Source organism: Monodelphis domestica, chromosome 4 (assembly GCF_027887165.1).
Source record: "Monodelphis domestica isolate mMonDom1 chromosome 4, mMonDom1.pri, whole genome shotgun sequence".
Classification (NCBI taxonomy): domain Eukaryota; kingdom Metazoa; phylum Chordata; class Mammalia; order Didelphimorphia; family Didelphidae; genus Monodelphis; species Monodelphis domestica.
Genome location: NC_077230.1, coordinates 14320512 through 14338460, shown reverse-complemented (window position 1 = coordinate 14338460; position 17949 = coordinate 14320512). Strand labels below are relative to the sequence as shown.

Sequence of the window (17949 nt, the reverse complement as noted above, 5' to 3'; positions counted from 1 at the left end):
TTTTGGTTACATCGGTTTTGCTTGACAGAAACTTTTTAATTTGATGTAGTCAAAATTATTTATTTTATATTTTGTGACTCTTTCTAAGTCTTGCTTGGTTTTAAAATTATTCCCTTCCCAAAGGTCTGACAAATATACTATTCTGTGTTCACCTAATTTACTTATAGTTTCCTTCTTTATGTTCAGGTCATTCACCCATTCTGAGTTTATCTTGGTGTACGGTGTGAGGTGTTGGTCCAAGCCTAATCTCTCCCACACTATCTTCCAACTTTCCCAGCAACTTTTATCAAATAGTGGATTTTTGTCCCAAAAGCTGGGGTCTTTAGATTTGTCATAGACTGTTTTGCAGAGGTCCCTTACCAAGTCTATTTCACTGGTCCTCCTTTCTGTTTCTTAGCCAGTACCAAATTGTTTTGATGACCACTGCTTTATAGTATAGTTTGAGATCTGGGATTGCAAGGCCGCCTTCCATCGCATTTTTTTTTTCATTATTTCCCTGGATATCCTTGATCTTTTGTTCTTCCAAATAAACTTTGTTATGTTTTTGTCTAATTCCGTAAAGAAGTTTTTTGGAAGTTCGATGGGTATGGCACTAAATAGATAAGTCTGGGTAGGATGGTCATTTTTATTATGTTAGCTCGTCCCACCCATAAGCAGTTAATGTTTTTCCAATTGCTCAGATCTAGTTTTAGTTGTGTGGAGAGTGTTTTGTAGTTGTGTTCATATAATTCCTGTATTTGTCTCGGCAGATAGATTCCTAAGTATTTTATATTGTCTAAGGTGATTTTCAATGGGATTTCTATTTCTATTTCCTGTCGCTGTGATGTGTTGGAGATATATAGAAATGCTGATGACCTATGTGGGTTTATTTTGTATCCTGCTACTTTGCTAAAGTTGTTGATTATTTCCACTAGCTTTTAAGTTGATTCTCTAGGATTTTTTAAGTAGACCATCATATCATCCGCAAAGAGTCATAGCTTGGTTTCCTCATTGCCAATTTTAATACCTTCAATTTCTTTTTCTCCTCTAATTGCTACTGCTAGTGTTTCTAGTACAATATTAAATAATAGCGGTGATAATGGGCATCCTTATTTCACTCCTGATCTTATTGGGAATCCATCTAGTTTATCCTCATTGCAGATGATGTTTGTGGATGGTTTTAGATATATACTGTTTATTATTTTTAGGAACGACCCTTCTATTCCTATGCTTTCTAGTGTTTTTAATAGGAATCGGTGTTGTATTTTATCAAAGGCTTTTTCTGCATCTATTGAGATAATCATGTGATTTTTGTCTGTTTGTTTGTTGATATGGTCAATTATGTGGATGCTTTTCCTAATATTGAACCAGCCCTGCATTCCTGGTATAAATCCTACTTAATCATAGTGAATGACCCTCCTGATCACTTGCTGGAGTCTTTTTGCTAGTATCCTATTTAAGATTTTTGCATCTATATTCATTAGGGAGATTGGTCTATAGTTTTCTTTCTCCATTTTTGACCTGCCTGGCTTTGGAATCAGTACCATGCTTGTGTCATAAAAGGAATTTGGTAGAACTCCCTCTTTGCTTATTATGTCAAATAGTTTGTATAGTATTGGGATTAGCTGTTCTTTGAATGTTTGATAGAATTCACTTGTGAATCCCTCAGGCCCTGGGGATTTTTTCTTAGGGAGTTCTTTGATGGCTTGTTGGATTTCTTTTTCTGATATGGGATTATTTAACAATTCTATTTCTTCTTCTGTTCGTCTAGGCAATTTATAGTTTTGTAAATATTCATCCATATCACCTAGATTGGTATATTTATTGCCATATAGTTGGGAAAAATAGTTTTTAATGATTGCCTTAATTTCCTCTTCATTGGAGGTGAGGTTCCCCTTTTCATCTTTGATGCTGTTAATTTGCTTTTCTTCTTTCCTTTTTTTAATTAGATTGACCAGTACTTTGTCTATTTTGTTTGTTTTCTCAAAGTACCAGCTTCTAGTCTTGTTTATTAGTTCAATAATTCTATCGCTTTCAATTTTATTAATTTCTCCCTTAGTTTTTAGGATCTCTAGTTTAGTTTTCTTCTGGGGTTTTTTAATTTGTTCGCTTTCAAGTTTTTTGATTTGCATTTCCAATTCATTGATCTCTGCCCTCCCTAATTTGTTAAAATATGCACTCAGGGATATGAATTTTCCTCTGAGTACTGCTTTGGCTGCATCCCATTAGGTTTGAAAGGATGTCTCACCATTGTCATTTTCCTCAATGAAATTATTAATTGTTTCTATGATTTGTTCTTTAACTAACCGATTTTGGAGTATCATATTATTTAATTTCCAATTAATTTTTGATTTGGCTCTCCATGTACCCTTACTGATCATTATTTTTATTGCCTTATGATCTGAAAAGGTTGCATTTATTATTTCTGCTTTTCTGCATTTGTATGCCATGTTTCTATGGCCTAGTGTATGGTCAATCTTTGTGAATGTGCCATGTGCTGCTGAGAAGGTGTATTCCTTTTTGTCCCTATTCATTTTTCTCCATATTTCTATTAACTCTAATTTTTCTAAGATTTCATTCACATCTTTTACCTCTTATTTATTTTTTGATTTATCTAAATTTGATAGTGGTTGGTTCGGGTCTCCCACTTGTATAGTTTTACTATCTATTTCCTCCTTCAATTCTCCTAGTTTCTCCATTAGAAATTTGGGTGCTATACCATTTGGTGCATATATGTTGATTAGTGATATTTCCTCATTGTCTATACTCCCTTTTAATAGAATATATTTACCTTCCCTATCCCTTTTAATCAGGCCTATTTTTGCTTTGGCTTTGTCAGATATAATTATTGTAACTCCTGCCTTCTTTCTATCAGTTGAGGCCCAAAAGGTCTTACTCCAACCTTTAATTCTGACCTTGTATCTACCCACCTCATGTGTGTTTCTTGAAAACAAAATATGGTAGGGTTTTGGATTCTAATCCACTCTGCTATTCATCTACGTTTTATAGGTGAGTTCATCCCATTCACTTTCAAAGTTATGATTGTCACTTGTGGATTCCCTGGCATTTTGATATCCTCCCGTAATTCTAACCTTTCTTCTTTTACTATGACCTTTTAAAACAGTGATTTACTTTAAATCAGTCCTTCTAGTCCCCTCCCTTGATATGCTTCCCTTTCTAGCCCCTCCCTTTTTGTTCCCTTGTTTTGTTTTTTTTAGGTCTGTTAACTTCCCTCCCCCCTCTCCTTCCCTCTCTTTTTTTTTGAACTCCCTCCTCCCTACCCCCCTTAATTTTCCCTTCTCCCTTACCCTGTTGTATAAGATAGAATTCAATATCCCAATGGATCTAGGTGCTCTTCCCTCTCAGAGTTGATTTCACTGAGAGTAAGGTTCAAGTAATACCAATTAGCACTCTCTTCCTCTCCTTCTTATAGGAGAATTCTTCCCCTCCCCTTCCCATGTGTATCTTTGTGTGAGAAAGATTATTCTATTTAATTATTTTCTATTTCTTCAAGTATATCTTAGTACCATCAACGATTCACCCCCTCCCTTTTTCTTTCTTTTTTCACCCCCCTTTCTCCATATATTCTTAATGCCCCAATCTTTCCCTATGAGTGATTCTTCTAATTACTCTAATAATGCAATCAATCTTTGACAGTTACACATTACATTTTCCCCACATATTAATATATATATATATATATAATTTTATATAAATGTAGTCCTAATAGAAGAGAATTTGAATAAAAGAAAAAGATAACATTTTCCTCCTTTTCCCTTTTCTTCATATTTACCTTTTCATGTTTCTCTTGTTCTTTGTGTTTGGACATCAAACTTTCCACAGAGTTCTGGTCTTTTCTTTACAAATACTTGGAAATCTTCTATTTTGTTGAATGCCCATACTTTCCCCTGCAAGTATATAGTCAGTTTTGATGGATAGGTGATTCTTGGTTGAAGACCCAGTTCTCTTGCCTTTCTGAATATCATGTTCCAGGCCTTGCAGTCATTCAGTGTGGAAGTTGCCAGGTCTTGTGTGATCCTGATTGACACGCCTTTGTATCTAAGTTTTCTCTTTTTGGCTTCTTGTAGAATTTTTTCTTTTACTTGAAAGCTTTGGAATTTGGGAATTACATTCCTGGGAGTTGTCTTTTGGGGATTAGTGTAGAGGGTGTTCTATGAACTCTTTCAATTGCTATTTTGCCCCCTTGTTCTAGAACCTCAGGGCAGTTTTCTTGGATGATATCTTATATTATGATATCAAGATTTCTGTTTATTTCTGGCTTTTCAGGTAGACCAATGATTCTCAGATTTTCTCTCCTTCCTCTGTTTTCCTGTTTTCCTGATCTGTCACCTTGTCAGTGAGATATTTTATGTTATCTTCTAATTTCTTAGTCTTTTGACGTTGCTTAATTAATTCTTGTTCTTTTACAAGACAATTGTCTTCCAGTTGCCTGATTCTGGCCTTTAAAGACTGGTTTTCCTTTTCAGTTTGGTTTGTCCTGCTTTTTGAGGCTTCCAGCTGTTTTTCCAATTGGGTTTTTGTCCCTCTGATTGTTGAATTCCCTTTCATTATTTCCCATTTTTCCTCCCAGAAGGCTTCCATCTTTTTGATAACCTACAATTTAAATTCTTCAAGAGCTTGTGGACAATTTCCATTTCTTTTGGAAGGTTTTGGAGCATTTATTTGGGTTTCCTCTTCTGCTATTTCCTCTGTATTCTGTATTTTTCCTTTGTAAAAAGTATCCAAAGTCAACCCCTTCTTCTTGCTTTTCTTGGTGTTGAGATGTTGTTCCTGGGCACTGTTTGCCATCTTTATGGTTTTTTCTCTCCCCTTTCCAGTCAGAAATCTGAGTGAGGAGGGCTGGCTCTCTGTGTATGGGTCTAATGATCAAGGCTTTTGCCTTGGGCAAATTCTCGATTCTCCGCAGCTGCGCTGTCTTCCTGGGGGAGCCCAAGGTCCCCTGCCTGCCAGTTTTTTGGGTGTTATTGCTCTCAGGGGTAAGTCCTTGGTGGTCTTAGTTAACTCTTAAGACCTGTAGGTACCCCTTGCTCACTTCAGGGGTGCCCTTCTCACACTCGTTGATTATGGCGCACTGGTTCTGAGCACCTGAGATCTGAGCTCCCCTTGCTTGCCTGCCGGGGTTTCGGGTGTTACTGCTCTCAGGGATGAGTCTTTGGTGGTCTTAGTTAAGTCCCAAGATCTATTGGTGCCCCTTGTTCACTTCAGGGGTGCCCTTCACACATTTGTTGATTATGGCACACTAGTTCTGAGCACCTGAGATCTGAGCTCCCCTTGCTTGCCTGCCAGAGTTTCAGGTGTTACTGCTCACAGGGGTAAGTCCTTGGTGGTCTTAGTCAGCTCCCCAGACCTGAAGTTGCCCATTGCTCAGTCCTGAGGTGCCCCTCCCTCACTTGTTGATTCTGGTGCAGGCTGACTTTAATTCTGGCTCCGTAGGTGTGGTGGGAGAGGGTAGGTCAGCTCAGGTTTGGGTGGGAGTTTTTTTGTTCCCTTATAGTGTGGAAATGCCCGAATCCCACGTACCTTCAGTGCTGCACTGAAGAGTGCTGTGGAGTTCCTACTGTGGAGTTCCTCCGTTCTTATGAGGATGGTTTTTTTGGGGTCTTTTGAGGTCTGTATCATTGGGTCTGAGGAGGGGAAGCGAGCCACGTCTAATCTGCTGCCATGCTTACCCGGAAGTCCTATACTTCATTTTTGTTAATCTTCAATACTAATTAAAAATAGATACTGATAAAAATGCCATTTATTTTTACTTTCACCTACTTCTATACAGATAATTTCATTTGCTTATTACAATTATTACCCTCTAAAAGAGTAATGCAAGTATTATCCTCCTCATTATACAGGTGAGGAGACAGGTTTGAGAAGTGAAGTGCCTAGACCCAAATCACATAGCTGTTAGTAGTAAGTAGAGCTGGTACATAAAAATGTCTTTTGACTCTAGCATTCCACTTCTATCTAAGGACTTAAGATAAATGCAATGTAAGGTCCCAGGTATCTAAAAGGAGTCATTAACATTAAATTGACCAGAGGCACAGGGATTTTTTCTAGAACATGGAATTTTCATTCACTTCCCTGTGGTAAGAGATTCTTTCTTGCTAGAGGTCTCCAAAGACTGTCATTATCTCCAGTCAGTTTTAGAAGTATATCAGTCTTTCTCCCCCCTCATTTCCTATTCTAGGCCAAGCTTAGCCCAGACCACTTCAATGATTCTACAATTACTAAACAAAAACTGTTCCATTCTGTACCTACACTTGCCATGTAGCAATACTGAATCAGGACACTGTGTGTCTCACACAGTTGTGGGAATTTGTTGAAACCTAAGGAACACCACCTTCCAAGAGGCTAAGATATTTATCCTCAGGAAACAAGGAAGCTACACCAGTAGTTTAAGAACCAACTGGCCACTCAATCTATATGCAAAAAGATATAATCCTTTCATATGCCCTTTATTCAATCAGTTGCCAAGTCTGGTCAGTTTTGCCTCTGCAACACTTCTCATACTGATTCCCCTAGGAATAATCACATAGCTACCCTCTTGGTCTAGGCTTCTATCAGCTCCTACCTAGATTTTTATAATGGCCATTTCATGGCTTTTTCCCTTACTTTATATCCTTCCCTTTTTCAATCCATCCTCTACAGCAGACAGAAAAATCGCAAAAATTATTTGTACTTTATCACATATTTCTTTATTTTGGTAAAACATTTTTATATTATAATTTAATCTGGTTCAGGCTGGGAGTTTGATGCCTCTGGCTCTACACAGCTGCAAAACTGAAATTCTTAAAAGGCACATCTTACCTGACTTATAGTGGTTCTCAACTGCCATTATGATAAAACTCTTGTTAGCACTTACAGCTCTTTACAAGTTTACTTGAACTTATCTTGACTGACTGATTTCATACTCCCCAATCATGAATACTCTGTTCCAGCCACATTGTCGTACAAGCTATTCCCCTAATCCATCTCTCACTTAGTGCTTTTGCAGAAGCTGCCTCCACCTCTCCTCCCAGGTCAGAAAAGTTCTATGACTCTTCCACACAAAATCCCTAGTTTCCTTTAAAGTACAGTTCCCAGTTTTCTCCCAGTAGAGTGCAGATATGGTTTTATTAAAGGAAATAACACTAAGGAAGAGCCATTACTATCAATTTTGATACTATACCTAAGAGCCACTGAGACTTTCCATTTGAATTGTAGCTGCAAACTTTCTATTTGTTGGCTCCCTTACAATGTGAGTTCCTTGAGAGCAGGAATCTTGCTTTTTTATTTCTATCTGAAATGCTCTGCATATGTGAAATGACTAATAAATATTTTTGTTTTCATTCATTTATTCATTCATTCATTCCAGGGTAGATATGGGGGGGGGGGGTTGACCTTGATGAGATGAACTACCTCTTTATCAGAGATCAGAATGAAAAATAAAGCAGTGATGGAGATGATATGGATGGAAGAGAGAGAATGAGTTGAGGAGAGAGTTCTGAGATAATGGCTCCAATTATTTTCAGTGGATTACAAGACAAAATCCTTAGCTCTAACACTGGGAGGTTAGGATTGCTTAGGGATCCTTTCCGGGGGAAAAGAGAAGGGAAGGGAGAAGAAGTAAAGAATAGTAGCCTTGGACAGGTTTGCCCCAGATACCAAATTGTGTTTTTTTTTTAAAGTAACCTCTTAATACTTTTTTTTTTTAAACCCTTACCTTCCATCTTAGAATCAATATCGTGTATTGGTTCCAGGGCAGAAGAGTGGTAAGGCAATGGGGATTAAGTGACTTGCCCACAGTCACACAGCTGGGAAGTGTCTGAGGTCAGATATGAACCTAGGACCTCCCATCTCTAGGCCTGGCTCTCAATCCACTGAGCTACCCAGCTGCCCCCACCACCTCTTAATACCTTCTTAAAGCATGTTCAATATAAAAAATGAAAATAAAAAAATCTTAAAATGCAATATCAACAACACTTTGGAAAGAAAAATAAGATATTAGATTTTCATTTAAATTTATATCTTAAGGATTCTGGTCATTATCATGGTCAATTAATCACATGCTTAGGTGCAAAAGACAAATTTATCACACCGCCAAAATAATTTGTGGCAAAGGTACCTTATTTTTTATTAGATAGCTGAACAATAAGTAGGTCCTCTAACTTAATCAACATTCCAAATGCTATTTTTATCAAAAAGTCCCAAATGATATCTAGGTCTTCAATTAAAGAAAAACAATGGCTTTGATTCAAAGCATTTCTTAGAATAAGGGCATGGGAAGCTTCATATTTGATCATAGAAAAGGGTGTTTATTTCATCTTCCCAAATACATAAAATTTTCCTTGATCAAAGCCAATATTTACCTATACTACATAAATAGATAATCCAGAAGAGAACATTTTAAAAGTTAAGATTGCACAGGATGTCAAATTAAAGAACATTAGGGGAAAAACATTACTTTGTATATTGCTTAATTTGCTGTACTATACCTGACTGCAATGTCTGCTCAGAAACTTTGAATGCATCAAGAAAAAAACAAGAAGACATTAGTAAAATAGTTATTGTCATAAAATCCATAGTGATGTGAGAAAAAACACTCTAAAATAATCCTGAGATGGCCTCCCTTAAAAAGACATTTTTTAATAAATTACTTTTTACTACCAACAAATTAAAAATCACTAATGGTAAGAAATTGTTTCTCATCTAAGAGATTCCTCTACAGTGAAATAACTTTCAGTCCTCTACCAATCTTGATGTAAGTATTTCAGAGTTTTACAACCACAGACTATATTTCTTCTTGTCCTGCTCCACAAGCTGCTATCATTTGTATGCATGTGACCTCTGGTGGCCAAAGCAAAACAAGAGAAAGCAGCAAATGAGATTCTGGAATGACTTACTTTGTTGCTTTAAGAATGATTTAGTAGCTCTGAATGATTCTGCCATGATTTCAAGCTTTAAAGATAGTAATCCTGACAGAATCATTGGCAGCTGCTCACCTAGATGAAATGAATGAATTTTTCCCAGAGATTCAAGATACTATTTAAAATCAATTCTTGAATGTCCAGGGATTATGTCTCAGTCCATGGATTTCAATCCATTTATTTTTCTCTTTTCTCCCTTTCAGTTGCCTACTTTTTTATGGATTTAAGTACAACCAAAGAGCATGGTAATGGATAGAGAAAAATGAGAAGTTTGGTGGAGGAGAAAGTTAGGACAAATGGGTAAAATAAGATTTCTGGATGACTAATCAATTTTAATTATCCTAACTGAGAAGTGCCTATAAATTACCTTTAGGGCACTTTGTGGTATCAACAGCAACAAGAAAAATTTACCTTACATACAGTAAGTAATTTACTTGCAAGTAATATTAAAACTCTGCTTGCTAGAGGATTCTCACTTGTAAAAACAAGAAAAATGGAAAGAATAATTTTGTTGGAATAATATAATAGAAGACATAATCATTTCCAGAGTTCTAAGTAAGAGACACAATGTAATGAAGTAAATATATTTCAGTCATGAAGAACTGGGTTTAAATCTCTTCGGACATGATGGCAGTGTAATTCTGGGAAAGTTTCTTAATCTCTTAATACCCCTGATTGGGTATATCAAACTCAAAATAGAAATGAGTACCTGTGGCTGCATATTAACTCAGAAAACCATAAGTCAACATTATCTATGTGGTACTGTATCTTTATTTTGTCAAACATTTCCTAATTACATTTTAATCTGGTTCAGGCCCATTCTACTCTTGAGTTTTGCTGGTGAATTTGACACCTCGGTTCCAGGCAACTACTTAAGATTATAAATTGCTGTGCAGTTGATAATTTGTATTGGAGGGTAGAGTTTCCTCATCAAGAGCTCCACACACCAATAAATTGACAGAATCAGATCCCCCTATTTACTCCCCCCCCCCCCAAAAAGTTAAAGTTCAAAGAGGCCCTGAAGAGATTTCTTTTTAATCAAATAATAGAGCCATATTTTCAGCTTTTAATGTCACTCATTCTTTATCTGAGAAAATTTTATGTTGAAACCTATTGCCATGATTTTTCCATCGCTAATCAATATAAACTATTGGTACATTGTCAGTTTGAAAGAAAGATGAGAACAACTCAGAAGTCAGGGTTACATACTTTTCAGAAAAAATAAGTTAAATATTTTATGAAGCATACAATATGCTACAATAAAGACAGTCACTCCTTAAAACTACTTGACCCAACCACAGGCAACAAAAATATCTGTGGTTTAATAATAATAATATTTTTAATGCAAGCTTATTTTAAAGATACATTTAATTTGTTAGCATTGAAACAAATTATATTTTAATAACAGTTCTATTATAATTATCAGAAATATTTATGCAAAAGATAAACTTTATAGTTTGTTTGCTACTGGCATTTTTATGACGGAAAATAGAGTTCTACCAGTGAATAAAGCAGCAGTTTAAATGTAAGATGATAAACGCACATACCTCTTAAGCCTCCAGTAGTTAAGAGTGCTCGAGCTTTATCTGCCAAGTCACTATTTAAAGTACTCCCCAACAGCAAAATATCAATGGCTTCTTGCTTGGAGCTGTCAAAGAAGTTGTTCTGAATTGTTCTGGTTACAGAACGAGCACCATCTTTTAACTTTCCAGACTGTGGAGGAAAGAATATATATAAATTCTAAGTAAAAAATCATTACTGTAACTCAAAAAGAATATTTTGAAACTTGGCTTATTACATAAGGATACTAATTACAAGGCAAATGGCTATTTTAAAAATGTCTATTACTTATTTTCTAAGCAGTTTTTCAACCTCTCAACTTTTTTATTAAGATGAATTTGAAGATGACAAAAATTCAGTACAATAAATTAATAAACATGAACAATGCAAAAACTACACAAGGATGGATTCTGTACAGAACCAAATTTCCACATTTTAACGCAACTAAAAATATGCTTTAAAAAATAAGATGCTTAAAGAAAAAAGTCTTCTTGGTTGTAAAATTCAAGAACTTAAAAATATCTACATACTCTTCTAAAAACATTATCTTTGAACTAAAAAAAAATTTAAAAGATACTCTAAAGTAAGAATTTTACACTGCTTTATTTTATTCTTAAAAAATCTTTACCTTCTGTCCTAGTGTCAATTCTAAAACGCAAGAGCAGCAAAGGCTAGGCAACTGGAGTTAAATGACTTGCCCAGGGTCACATAGCTAGGAAGTGTCTGAGGCCAGGTTTGTGAATCGAGGTTCTCCTGACTCCAGGCCTGGCCTGCTATCCAGTACCTAGCTACTTCTACATTCTATGCTGTTTTAACTCTAAGAGAAGTTTAGAAATTACTTGTATAAATATTTTATGTAATCTCTCACTTAAATATTGTTATTTTGCTCCCTAGGTAAATAGTGAAGGAGTATAAGAAAATGGAATTCTTGGAGTCAGAAGACTTGTATTCAAGTCCTATCTCTGATATATACTAACTGGGTGATCATGATGAAATTACTTTATCTCTCAATTAAAGAGTGTCTATTTAGGTAGCTAAGTGGCATACGAGCTGGAGCACTAGGTTCAGATCTGGCCTCAGATACTTCCTAGCTGTGTGACCCTAGGCAAGTTGCTTAACCCTGGATACCTAGGCATTATTGCTCTTCTGTCTTAGAATTGATACTAAGTCAAAAGGGAAAGGTAAAAAAAAAAGTCTCTCTAAGGGTCCCTCTAAGACAATAACTACAGATGACTTGCCAAATTCCCTAAACTAAAATAGTTCATCAGTGGAGCCTGGGGGGGGGGGGGAGGGGGGGTATGCAATTTCTGTATGACCAGCCAACACAGAAATTTAGAGCTATAAAAGACTTCAAAAACCATCTAGTCTTATGGCTTTATGGATCTATCAATGTTCAGTTACTTGAATATAGCCACACAGCTAACTAGTGCAGTGGGATTGAGCACAACTCCAATTTGCTGATTTGGGTCCAGGATTCTTAGTACATTACTTTGCTATTTAAAAGCATATATAAAGCTACACATGGAAAAAGGCCAAAGAGAGGAAAGGGACAGGCAATTGGAGTTAAGTGACCTATCTGGGGGGTCACACAACTAGGAAGTAAATATCTGAGGCCAAATCTGAACTCAGGACCTTCCATCTCCAGGCCTGGCTCTCTATCCACTGAGTCCACTGAGCCCTTTGACTGTCCCATAAGATGACTTTTAAATGTAATCTTTAGTGAACATATTAGTCACATATAAGTTTGCATGAGTTTGCCCATGTGTATCATCAATTATGCTATTTTATCTTAAGGACATTGTGGTGGATGGTCCTTGCATTTCAAAAACTTTAGAAAACTTATGTTCAATTTTAGCTTTTTTAAAGAGAGCATTTCTAAAATATTAAAATGCTAGTTTTTCGATTTAAAAAGTCAAAAGTATTTTTAAAAATCATACCACTGAACTAAGATGGAAGGAACTGGCCAAACATTCAATTTGATTTTTAAAAATAATTCCTATAATATATATAACATATCTTTAAAAGGCACTCACCATTGTCAGGCAGTTAATCAAAAGGAACCCAGAGAAAGCAAAAGAAAGAGCAGCAGAGATTAGAATTTAGGAAAGTCAAGATGCATATGAATGATACATATTTAAATATAATGTTTTAGACAAAAATGCATCATTAAGAAAACACCCATTCTTCAGAAATGGAGGTACATAAAATGGCTGAGGAATTCTTTAGTATTATTCAAAAAATGATAAACTCAGCAGTCAGGAAGAAAACATTATATTTTTGAACAACAGCAAAGTTCAAATCATGGAAGCCTATCATCCTTGAAGGGGCAGATGAAAACACATTTTCTGTTTTCAAAAGTCAGATTATTTTGGAAGTAAACTTTTGTATCCAATAAATACATATAAGGGCTATCATGCTGCTGTCCAAAAGCAAATGTGATAAACATCTATGAGTGTTTATTATGATATTTTTGGGAAACAGCATTTAAAATAAGAAGAGATTATTAGAAAATAAATAGCTGAAATACTTCAAAGTCTATATTGGAAGGCAATTCTTGGGACAATTCAATTCAACCAGAATTTATAAATTATGGAATTTATAAATTACAACCTTGGGCAAGGTTCAAGGTATACAAAACCAAGGAAACAACAGAATTTGTCTTATTCTGCCTAGTAGAAATTAAATTCTATGCAGTGTCAAACCCAAATGTATAGTACAATATGTTATAGCAATAACAATGATATAAGAAGTAGAGGGAGTAAAAGAGGAAAGGAAACTTTCAAAAGTTTTCTAGAAATATTTAAGTTGAGAAATACCTCTAAGACCAGATGAACCAGCTTAATGGGGACAGTCACACCCATGCACACACCCATACATGCTGTGTGAACAGAGATATGGGCAAAATTTTAACTGTGTTAACTAAACTGGGCTGGTTTCCCATTAAAGGGACAAGGTAGCTAGTTTTTGGATTTTGTTTGCTTTGTCTGATGGAAGAGAATTTCAATCACTGGTGTGGCTTCCCTGTCAAATGAGGCATAAAAAAACTCTAGGTCATAGCAGATTGGCCAATATGACAGTAAAGTGAAATAACAAATGTTGGAAGGGATGTGGCAAAAAATTAGAAAATAAGGGGGTGTCCCTCAATTGGGGAATGGCTGAAAAAATTGTGGTATATAATAGTGATGGAATACTACTGTGCTGTAAGGAATGATGAACTTAAGAATTTCTTTATGAACTGGAAGAACCTCCAGGAACTGATGCAGAGTGAAATGAAAAGAACCAAGAGAACAGTATATACAGAAAGTGAAATACAATCCAATGTAATGGACTTTGCTACTACAAGACAATCCCAAAGGACTTATGAGAAAGAACTGTGGGAGTAGAAACACAGAAGAAAAACAAATGACTTATCATTTGTTTATATGGATATCTGACAGAGAAAAGATTGCTCTATTGCAAAAATTAATAATATGGAAAGAGGTGTAATTGATAATAGTTTTATAACCCAGTGGAAATGCTTATTGGATCCAGCAGGGAGGAGGGAAAGAAAATAAGTAAACATGGAAAAATATTTTAAAAATTAAAAAAAAATTGTGGGGCCAAGAGGAAGTAGTGCTCCTGAAGAGTGTTGGAATTCCCATTTTCTTGTCTTGATCCAGCATAGGAATTTTGATGAAGGGGAGACATCAGGAGTCAATGACTGTATCCTTTGTAATCTTGTAGGTAGATTTTGAACTGGATTTTTTTATGGTACCTAAACCTGAATCACAGGCTTGGAATGAGCCAAGTGTGGCATTTTGCTGTTAGTAGGACAGGATCCTAATGGTTAATCTCTGAAGTTCAAGTCAGGGGAGGGTAATGCTAAGGATCCAAAGCCAGATATGGGCTGGGGTAGGGATGGGGGAGTAGTTCTGGTGCAATGATCATCTTGGGCTACTGGCTGCATATGGTGATTCCTCTCAATGGAGATAAGTGAGGGATCTTCACTTTGTAGGATTAGATAGATGGGTGGCTTAGGAGCATAACAAGGAAAGCAAAAGCACTGCAAAAGTCAATACTCCCAGGCTCTTGCTAATGGTTTTAAAGAGGCTAGTTTGCCAGTTGAGGAAGATGAAAATAAATTATTTTAGTACATTAAACAGTAAGAGACAGATGTGAACCCTTGGTTGATTTACTTTTGCAAAGCCAGTTAAAATCTTTGAACTACCAAATCAAGAAAACATGTAATACCCAGTGGATTTACGCGTCGGCTATGGGTGGTGGGGGGGAGGAAAAGAAAATGATCTATGTCTTTAATGAATAATGCTTGGAAATGATCAAATAAAATATTAAAAAAAAATCTTTGAACTACTTTAAAGGCTATCTTGGAAGGCAGGTCTTGAGACAATTCAATTTAATTCAACCAGCATGTATCAATTACAGCCTTGTGCAAGGTTATAGAAATACAAAACCAAAGAAAAGGAATGAAACAGAATGAAAATTGTTCTTGTCTCTTTGGGTGGCTGAGGTGGAGGGTTTAGCATACCTGCCTGCCATAAGGACGAAGAATTCCTCTATAGCATGTTTCCCAATGAGAGTCAGCAAGGGAGGGGGTAACATTTTCCAAAACAGATGGGTTTAGTGGCCTGGATCTATGACCCTCCACCATAACCTCTCTATTCCACATAACCAACCTGTGTCAGAAGCACAGATTCTAGCATTTAACAGAAGCACAGATCCTGACATTTTGTGTCATGCTTTAGCTACAGACCTTCCCTGCTGGTCAGTCATTTCAGTGGTGTCTGACCCTTCTTGACCCTATTTGGAATTTTCTTAGTAAAGATACTGGACTGGTTTGCCATTTCCTTGTCCAGCTCATTTTACAGATGAGGAAACTGAGGTAAACAGGTAACTGACTTTAAGGGTCATACAGCTTAGTATTTGTCAGGTCCTCCTGACTTAAGGTCCAGAACTCTCCCTGAGAGAACCTACACCTTTCCTACCAGTCTCCTACAAAGGCCTGGGGAGACCCATTTATGACATTTGAATGAGAGAATGGCAAAGCCACTGGAATACCAGAAAAAGATCTGGGGATGATGAGAGAATGTATGCCTCTCCCCTGTGCCCCATGCCATGGTGGACAGAAGAAGATGTGCTATTAACTAGGAAGCATTCCAGGTTACCTTCATCATCCTTTCTCTGGGAGGATGGAATTTTCCTTAATATTGCCAGTTGAATGGATAAAAATCTGAAATAATTTCCATTTCCTGAGGGCTAGTGTTGGGGCAGCAAGGTGTTCAATATATTCAAAACTTAATTTGAGAAACCTAGCTGGTATAGTGGATAGAGCTCTGGGCCTGGAGTCAGAAAGACCTGAGTTCAAGTCCAGCCTCAGACACTTATGAGCTATGTAACCCCAGGCATGTCATTTAGCTTCTCTCAGCCTCAGTTTCCGTATATAGAAAATGGAGATAAAATTTATAGGACCTCCTATTTCCAGGATTGTTGTAACAATCAAATGAAATAATTGCAAAGTGTTTAGTATAGTGCCTGGTACATAATAGGCACTGAATAAATGCTTGCTCTTTTCCCTTTGATAACCATCACTATACTGATGATATACTATTGGCTAATCTGGACAAAGACACAGCAGAAGGAGCATTAAATCAGATGGTGATCTTCCCCATTTCCATGGAAGAAGTTATCATTCTTCTAATTACTCAGATTCACTTCATAATCATTTTTAACTCTTCCCTTCCTCTAATCCACCCCAAAGACAATCAACTGTGAAGTCTTATTGATTCCTAACCTCTTAGCCAATCCCTTCTCTCAACCTAGATGTTTGCCACCCTATTTTAGGCCTTTATCTCTTCATGCCTAGACTACAATAGCCACCTCCTGTTTCCAATCTCCCACATATGTATGAAATTGTTCTTAGGAATTATATTCCTAAAGTACAATGTGTCAGACCATGTCATTCTTCTGATCAAAAAGTGGGTCTCTTTTACCTTGGGGATAAAAATATACTTAAAACCCTTCATTGCCTGGCTCTAGCCCATCTTTCCAGATTGATTTCACATGACCCCTCCAGCATGCATTGTCAAACTGGTCCACTTGTTGTTTCCCATGAAAGACATTCCATCTCTTACTTACATGGCTTGCCACAAAATTGTCCCAATATTTGGAATTCTTTTCCCTTTTCCTCTACTTCTTGGAATTATCACTAGATCCCTTCATTGCTTAGCTCCACTGTATCTTTCTGATGGTTCTCCCTTCTAATTGCTGGTATGCCCCACACCACATACACACCGGAAATCATTTTGTATTTTCTTCATATATCTTGATATATAGATATAATATAGTATTTATTTACCAATATTTGAACCAATATCTTGATATATAGATATAATATAGTATTTATTTACCAATATTTGAATTTGTTTCCAGTAGAATGAAAAGTTTTTTGAATGTGAGTACTGTTTTATTTTTATTCTTCGTGCTTAGCACATAAAAAGTATCTAAATGCTTGTTGACTAAAATTAGGTTCCTCAACATTAAAAAATGAATACACTTGAATAGCTGGGGTTTTTTTTTTGCCCTTTTTACCTTTGCTTTGCCTTCCAAAGCTCCAGTGCCTGCATAAATTTTGCTGATTGAGTCACCATTCATAGACCACATTGATCGGAAAACTTCTAGGAAACGAGTCATCAACTGAGGCTTTTCAGCTAAGCCAAGGGCTTCTAATTGTTTGGGTAGAACCTGAAAGAGAAAAGTAGAAATTCTACAGAAAAAAGAAAAAAAGATTTTATATTGTAAACTTATCCTTTCAAGTACTACCTCTAAAGTGAAAAAGAAACAAGTCTCCTGACTTATTTATAGGAATAGTATTTATGCCAATGATGCTTAGAATCTATTATCTAACCGTCTCCAAATCTTCAGTCTTACATCTCCAATGGTCAATTGTACATCTTGAACTGGATGTTCCATAGCATCTTAAACTCAGCATGCTCCAAACTGGCTCATATCTTTCCCCATAAACCCTCTTCTCTTCCTAATTTTGCTAGAATTGTTCATGATGCCACGATCCTCCCAAGTCACCTTGGCCCTACATGTCATTCTCAATTCTTCACCCCTTCTCATTTCCTCTTCCCCATATAATCTGTTGCTAAGTCCCACTGATGAATAACATTTTTTGTATAAGCCCCCTCCTTTCCTCTGACCCTGCTACCACCCTGCAGAAAGTCTTCATCATCTCTTGCTGTGAATATTCCAACACTCTGCAGTTTGGTCTCTGTGCATCAAGTCTGTCTCCATTCTAGTCCATCATCCATTCAGCTATCAAAGTGATCTTCCTAAATCACAGTTCTGACCATGTTAACACCTCTTTTCTGTAAATGCCAGTGTCTCCCTTTTGCTTTCAGGATCAAATACAAAATCCTGTTTGGCTTTTAGAGCTTGTCTTAACCTGGCCACTTCCTACCTTTCTTGCCTTCTCCCCTATATAAACTGCAGT

The 17949-nt window shown here is 36.5% G+C and overlaps 1 protein-coding gene across 11 annotated transcripts in view; it reads right to left on the bottom strand.

The window, feature by feature from the left end:
* SYNJ1 (synaptojanin 1) overlaps nt 1–17949 on the bottom strand; it is a 132589-nt gene that overhangs the window by 55840 nt on the left and 58800 nt on the right. For 9 of the 11 annotated variants that reach the window (XM_056826065.1, XM_056826064.1, XM_007493285.3 and 6 more), the window contains exons 11-13: nt 17043–17195; nt 10445–10610; nt 8466–8489 (exon numbers count right to left, since the gene is read on the bottom strand). In XM_056826065.1, coding sequence (XP_056682043.1) covers nt 8466–8489; nt 10445–10610; nt 17043–17195 — 343 coding nt within the window. The remainder of the gene's footprint in view (nt 1–8465; nt 8490–10444; nt 10611–17042; nt 17196–17949) is intronic. The other 2 variants (XM_056826066.1, XM_007493282.3) reach the window with 2 other exon arrangements.